This window comes from Leucoraja erinacea, unplaced genomic scaffold (assembly GCF_028641065.1).
Source record: "Leucoraja erinacea ecotype New England unplaced genomic scaffold, Leri_hhj_1 Leri_735S, whole genome shotgun sequence".
Taxonomy (NCBI): domain Eukaryota; kingdom Metazoa; phylum Chordata; class Chondrichthyes; order Rajiformes; family Rajidae; genus Leucoraja; species Leucoraja erinaceus.
This window is the reverse complement of record NW_026576658.1, coordinates 1-7,764: the sequence shown is the minus strand read 5'-3', so window position 1 is coordinate 7,764 and position 7,764 is coordinate 1. Positions and strand designations below refer to the sequence as shown.

General features: G+C 48.3%; 1 protein-coding gene across 1 annotated transcript; it reads right to left on the bottom strand.

Moving 5' to 3' along the window:
- Window positions 1–6,509: 6,509 nt before the first annotated feature.
- Window positions 6,510–6,964, bottom strand: LOC129694630 (gastrula zinc finger protein XlCGF49.1-like; the record flags this gene model as incomplete). The annotated part of the gene is made up of 2 exons (XM_055631364.1): window positions 6,510–6,750; window positions 6,792–6,964. Coding segments are annotated over 2 exons (414 nt in total), but the record flags the coding sequence as incomplete, so codon positions are not given.
- Window positions 6,965–7,764: the final 800 nt, after the last annotated feature.

Below are 7,764 nucleotides of genomic sequence, written 5' to 3'. Positions count from 1 at the left end.
TGTGGATAATGAAGTAGATTTTCAAAGTCTACAGAGAGATTTATGCCAGTTGGAAGAGTGGACTGAAAGATGGCAGATGGAGTTTAATGCTGATAAGTGTGAGGTGCTACATCTTGGCAGGACAAATCAAAATAGGACATACATGGTAAATGGTAGGGAATTGAAGAATGTAGGTGAACAGAGGGATCTGGGAATAACTGTGCACAGTTCCCTGAAAGTGGAATCTCATGTAGATAGGGTGGTAAAGAAAGCTTTTGGTGTGCTGGCCTTTATAAATCAGAGCATTGAGTATAGAAGTTGGGATGTAATATTAAAATTGTACAAGGCATTGGTGAGGCCAATTCTGGAGTATGGGGTACAATTTTGGTCGCCTAATTATAGGAAGGATGTCAACAAAATAGAGAGAGTACAGGGGAGATTTACTAGAATGTTGCCTGGGTTTCAGCAACTAAGTTACAGAGAAAGGTTGAACAAGTTAGGGCTTTATTCTTTGGAGCGCAGAAGGTTAAGGGGGGACTTGATAGAGGTCTTTAAAATGATGAGAGGGATAGACAGAGTTGACGTGGATAAGCTTTTCCCACTGAGAGGAGGGAAGATGCAAACAAGAGGACATGACTTGAGAATTAAGGGACAGAAGTTTAGGGGTAACATGAGGGGGAACTTCTTTACTCAGAGAGTGGTGGCTGTGTGGAATGAGCTTCCAGTGAAGGTGGTGGAGGCAGGTTCGTTTTTATAATTTAAAAATAAATTGGAGAGTTATATGGACGAGAAAGGAATGGAGGGTTATGGTCTGAGCGCAGGTATATGGGACTAGGGGATAATACGTGTTCGGCACGGACTAGAAGGGTCGAGATGGCCTGTTTCCGTGCTGTAATTGTTATATGGTTATATGGTTAAAAGGTGTTCTCAATGTCGCCAATGGAACATGTGTCCATCGAGGACGTCCCACCTCATTGTCATTGTTGGAGAATCTTTTTAACAGGAACACGCAGAGATGGCTCCCAGAAAAGCTCAAAGAAAGGGGGTAAAGCGTGTCAGAAAGGTTTTTGCCATGCAGGTGGAGAGGCAACAGGAGATGCCAGAGATAACACTGCCTGTGGGCTCCTTGGAGCAGGGAGAGGGTGAGCAAGGTGGATTTCAGATTGCCTCCCCAGTAGCCGTTGTAGGAATAACCTCTACAGACGCTTATGTAAAGGGAAGATGGCAGAAGGTAAGGCCATATAACTTCTCCAGGGAACAAGAGGGGGAACTTGTAGAATGGTACCAATTTAACGAGATTCTCTACGATAAATCCAGAGAGGATTATAGAAACAGGGAGAGAAAACGCAACCTGCTGGAGACGAAGGCTGCGGAGTATCCCGGGTGCTTATGTGTGTATATATAACGATATATCAGTTCATCAACAGGAGAACCATTTAATGTTATCCAAGATTTAAAAACATACAATGCTATAGATGTAAAAGTGCTGTTTTTGCAGTTAACTTAAACTTCTCTTATAAGTCTGTCTGTGCCCTGCAGCTGCAAAGTAAAAAAGTCGCAGACAGCTTTTACACCCTCTGTGTTTGAGGTTGGAATCATGTCTCTAAGAGCCATAAAATAAATTATGACATCATTTGTGCCACGTGATAGAAACATAGAAATTAGGTGCAGGAGTAGGCCATTCGGCCCTTCGAGCCTGCACCGCCATTCAATATGATCATGGCTGATCATCCAACTCAGTATCCCGTACCTGCCTTCTCTCCATACCCTCTGATCCCCTTAGCCACAAGGGCCACATCTAACTCCCTCTTAAATATAGCCAATGAACTGGCCTCAACTACCCTCTGTGGCAGAGAGTTCCAGAGATTCACCACTCTCTGCGTGAAAGAAGTTCTTCTCATCTCGGTTTTAAAGGATTTCCCCTTTATCCTTAAGCTGTGACCCCTTGTCCTGGACTTCCCTAACATCGGGAACAATCTTCCTGCATCTAGCCTGTCCAACCCCTTAAGAATTTTGTAAGTTTCTATAAGATCCCCTCTCAATCTTCTAAATTCTAGAGAGTATAAACCAGTCTATCCTGTCTTTCTTCATAAGACAGTCCTGACATCCCAGGAATCAGTCTGGTGAACCGTCTCTGCACTCCCTTTATGGCAACAATGTCCTTCCTTAGATTTGGAGACCAAAACTGTACGCAATACTCCAGGTGTGGTCTCACCAAGACCCTGTACAACTGCAGTAGAACCTCTCTGCTCCTATACTCAAATCCTTTTGCAATGAAAGCTAACATACCATTCGCTTTCTTTACTGCCTGCTGCACCTGCATGCCTACCTTCAATGACTGGTGTACCATGACACCCAGGTCTCGCTGCATCTCCCCCTTTCCCAATCGGCCACCATTTAGATAATAGTCTTTCCTGCTTTCCTGTTTTTGCCACCAAAATGGATAACCTCACATTTATCCACATTATACTGCATCTGCCAAACATTTGCCCACTCACCCAGCCTATCCAAGTCACCCTGCAGTCTCCTAGCATCCTCCTCACAGCTAACACTGCCCCCCCAGCTTAGTGTCATCCGCAAACTTGGAGATATTGCCTTCAATTCCCTCATCCAGATCATTAATATATATTGTAAATAGCTGGGGTCCCAGTACTGAGTCTTGGGGTACCCCACTAGTCACTGCCTGCCATTGTGAAAAGGACCCGTTTACTCCTACTCTTTGCTTCCTGTTTGCCAGCCAGTTCTCTATCCACATCAATACTGAACCCCCAATGCCTTGTGCTTTAAGTTTGTATACTAATTTCTTATGTGGGACCTTGTCGAAAGCCTTCTGGAAGTCCAGATACACCACATCCACTGGTTCTCCCCTATCCACGCTACTAGTTACATCCTCGAAAAATTCTATAAGATTCGTCAGACATGATTTACCTTTCGTAAATCCATGCTGACTTTGTCCAATGATTTCACCACTTTCCAAATGTGCTGCTATCCCATCTTTAATAACTGACTCTAGCTGTTTCCCCACTACCGATGTTAGACTAACTGGTCTGTAATTCCCCATTTTCTCTCTCCCTCCCTTCTTAAAAAGTGGGGTTACGTTTGCTACCCGCCAATCTTCAGGAACTACTCCAGAATCTAAAGAGTTTTGAAAGATTATTACTAATGCATCCACTATTTCTGGAGCTACTTCCTTAAGTACTGTGGGATGCAGCCTATCTGGCCCTGGGGATTTATCGGCCTTTAATCCATTCAATTTACCCAACACCACTTCCCGGCTAACCTGGATTTCACTCAATTCCTCCAACTCCTTTGACCCGCGGTCTCCTGCTATTTCTGGCAAATTATTTATGTCTTCCTTAGTGAAGACGGAACCAAAGTAGTTATTCAATTGGTCCGCCATATCCTTGTTCCCCATGATCAACTCCCCTGTTTCTGACTGCAAGGGACCTACATTTGTTTTAACTAATCTCTTTCTTTTCACATATCTATAAAAACGTTTGCAGTCAGTTTTTATGTTCCCTGCCAGTTTTCTTTCATAATCTATTTTTCCTTTCCTAATTAAGCCCTTTGTCCTCCTCTGCTGGTCTCTGAATTTCTCCCAGTCCTCCGGTATGCTGCTTTTTCTGGCTAATTTGTACGCATCATCCTTCGCTTTGATACTATCCCTGATTTCCCTTGTTATCCATGGATGTACTACCTTCCTTGATTTATTCTTTTGCCAAACTGGGATGAACAATTTTTGTAGTTCATCCATGCAGTCTTTAAATGTCTTCCATTGCATATCCACCGTCAACCCTTTTAGAATTAATTGCCAGTCAATCTTGGCCAATTCACGTCTCATACCCTCAAAGTTACCTTTCTTTAAGTTCAGAACCATTGTTTCTGAATTAACAATGTCACTCTCCATCCTAATGAAGAACTCAACCATATTATGGTCACTCTTGCCCAAGGGGGCACGTACAACAAGATTGCTAACTAACCCTTCCTCATTACTCAATACCCAGTCTAAAATAGCCTGCTCTCTCGTTGGTTCCTCTACATGTTGATTTAGATAACTATCCCGCATACATTCCAAGAAATCCTCTTCCTCAGCACCCCTGCCAATTTGATTCACCCAATCTATATGTAGATTGAAGTCACCCATTATAACCGTTTTGCCTTTGTCGCACGCATTTCTAATTTCCTGTTTGATACCATCTCCAACTTCACTACTACTGTTAGGTGGCCTGCACACAACACCCACCAGCGTTTTCTGCCCCTTAGTGTTTTGCAGCTCTACCCATACCGATTCCACATCCTCCAAACTAATGTCCTTCCTTTCCATTGCATTAATCCCCTCTCTAATCAGTAACGCTACCCCACCTCCTTTTCCTTTCTGTCTATCCCTCCTGAATATTGAATATCCCTGGATGTTCAGCTCCCAGCCTTGGTCACCCTGGAGCCATGTCTCCGTGATCCCAACTATATCATAGTCATTAATAGCTATCTGCACATTCAACTCATCCACCTTATTACGAATGCTCCTTGCATTGAGACACAAAGCCTTCAGGCTTGTTTTTACAACACTCTTACCCCTTACACAATTATGTTGAAAAGTGGCCCTTTTTGATTTTTGCCCTGGTTTTGTCTGCCTGCCACTTTTACTTTTCACCTTGCTACCTATTTCTTCTACCCTCATTTTACACCCTTCGGTCTCTACGCTCACACATTTAAGAAACCCTTTCCCTTTAACTCCATCCTCCACTGTCCCATTCAACACCCCACCCCCCTTATTCAGTTTAAAGCCACCCGTGTAGCAGTGGCAAACCTGCCTGCCAGAATGCTGGCCCCACACCTGTTAAGATGCAATCCGTCCCTTTTGTACAGTTCCCCCTTACCCCAAAACAGATCCCAGTGATCTAAGAATCTAAATCCCTGCCCCGTGCACCAGATCCTCAGCCACACGTTCAGGTCCCGTATCTCCCTGTTCCTGCTCTCGCCAGCACGGGGAACTGGAAGCAAACCGGAGATAACAACCCTGGAGGTCCTGCTTTTCAACATTTTTCCGAGCTCTCTAAAGTCACGCTGCAGAATATTCATCCCCTTCTTTCCGACATCGTTTGTGCCGACATGCACTACCACTTCCGGATGTTCACCTTCGCCCTTGAGGATTTTCTGCACTCTGTCCGTGACATCCTGGATCCTGGCACCGGGAAGGCAGCACACCATCCTCGCATCCCGTCTGTTGCCGCAGAAACCCCTGTCCGTACCTCTCACGATGGAGTCTCCCACTACAATGGCCTTGCCTGCCTTAGGCCTTTTTGGTTTTGGCTCAACAGCATCACAGGCCAGTCCGCCGCTCACGTCTTCTGTCCCAACAGCTTCTAAGCGGATGAACCTGTTTACAAGAGGTACATCACCCGGGGACGTTGGCATTCCATGCTTCCCTCCCTTTCTCACTGTCTCCCACCTTCTCTCTTCCAGTACCTTGGGTGTAACAATCGTACTGTAGGACTTGTCGAGGAACGACTCCGTTTCTCGTACGAACCGGAGGTCATCCACTTGCTTCTCCAGTTCCCCAACACGGCCCTTCAGGAGCTCTACCTGGATGCATTTTTCGCATTTGTAGCAGCCAGAGGCACCAGCGGTGTCCTTGACCTCCCACATACTGCAAGCATCGCACTGAATCAGCTTGCCTGACATCTCCTACTTTCGTCTCCCTCTCAAGCGTATTGCGTGGTCTCCTCTCCTCAGGCTCCTGTCATTCAAGATTTAACGGGAAAGCTCGGGAGACGGACAAGTCACTCGCACAAATAACAGAAATGCCGAGTACCGTGGGAACTCTTTGTCTACCCCCCCCGTTATATCGTATGATATCGTGCTAGACCACGACCACTTCACTCTGGCCACATCTTGCGTCAAGTCGCCCCGTGAAAAAGCCCCATAGCAAGAATCGGTGTAGATATTAGCACTGGTATCTTTTGCCAATATGCAGGCACGAATCACGTCATAAAGCTCAGCTGCTGGAGCGGATGTTCTGGATGGTTAAGCATACACCTCCAGCACTTGGTATGGTGTGACCACTGCATATCCTGCCAATAATTTGTCATCGCTAGGTCGGTGTGAAGAGCCATCGGTAAATAGGACCAGATCAGGATTATCAATCAGATAAGTCCAGACAGGGAGTGGCAGCGGCGTCTACCACCTACAGACAATCATGGTCGCATTCTTCTGGCAGTAGTATAAAGATAGCTGGGTTTGTAGCAGATGATGGCTGATAAGTACAGTTCGGATGTGATAATCATGAGCTTTCTCCGTGGAGTTCCAAATTCAGATGTACGGATGCCAGCACGGTCTTGAGCTGGTTGAGGATGGTGGAGGAGAGAGTGGCGAGGAGATCGGTCAGTCCGCTGCCGTCCTTGCCGAGTGGCCGCGGTGTTCCCAAGGACTGCCGCCTCCACCCACGCCTTCACCAGAGAGAAGTACCGGCCCATCACCTCCCACTCAAAGGCTGCCATCCAGCGGGCTGGATATGGGTGCCATGGCCAGTGCTAGGCTTTGTGGTGGAGGTGATGGTCTCGGTCCCCTGCCCTGGGCATTGTGGTGAGTGCGGCCGCAGACCGGCTGCACCGTGACCTGTGCATCAACAGGTCTGGCGACGAGTTGATGCCTTTGCCGCAGTCGGAGCAGGTGAAGGGCCACTCACCGCTGTGCACCCGCAGGTGCAGCCGCAGCCCCGACACCCGGGCAAAGCTCTTGCCGCAGGTGGAGCAGCCGAACAGCTTCTTGCCCCTGTGCACTCACTGCTGCATCATCAGCTCATCAGCTCATGCATCGCTTTGATGCTCTTGCCGCTGTCGGAGCAGGCGAGAGGCCTCTCGCCGGAGTGCATGCGGTTGTGCCGCAGCAGTCTGTCGTAGCGGGTGAAGCTCGTGCCGCACTCCAAGCAGTTGAAGGGTCGTTCTCCCGTGTGCACCCGCCGGTGGGTCTCCAGCTGGCTCGGGCTCTGCCAGGTCTTGCCACACACGTCGCACTCATAACGCTTCTCCTTGTTGTGCCCCGTCATGTGGTCCTCCATCGAAGCTCAGCCCCTCGAAGCTCAGCCCGCACACCGAGCAGATGAGGGGGGAGACTCACCAGCACCCTGGCCTCCCTCAATGACCGCTCACATCCCCGTTTCTCCGTCCACAGCAACGGATCCTAAACCCTTCAGAAGGGGAACACAGAGGGTCAACAGGCTGGCAAAAGTGCATTACTAATGCCTGAACATTACTAGTGATTGGAGGGGGGGAACGAGGTATGGGGGTCTGGGGAGAGGAGGGTTGACAGGAGTTAGGGAGTTGGGGAAGTTGATGTGAGGGGGTCAGGTTTGGAGGTTGGCGGTGAGGGGGGGAAGTGGGGCAGGGGGTGAGGGGATGGGGCGTGTCGAGCATCCGGGAACTGCATCGAGCCGCCCGCCTGCCTACACATCCACTGTGATGCCAGAACCACGCACGGACGTCACTAACGACCGGCACCCTGATGTCACCGCCAATCCGACGGGGGTTGCCACCCCGCCCCCTGCCATTGTGCAGAATCACGTGGGGGGGGGGGCAGCATGCATCATGGGAAGAAAGTCACACCGTGCTGGCGCCACTCCACGAGTCGGGCAGCGTCTGCGCAGAGAAGGTATATGTGATGTTTCAAATTGAGCCACTTTTCAATCTGATAGGATGTTCAGAGATAAGGAAGTATAAGGAGTGAAAACAGGACAATGGGAATGGAGTTCAAGGAAAATGTAGAATAGCTCATTGTTGGATAGATCAA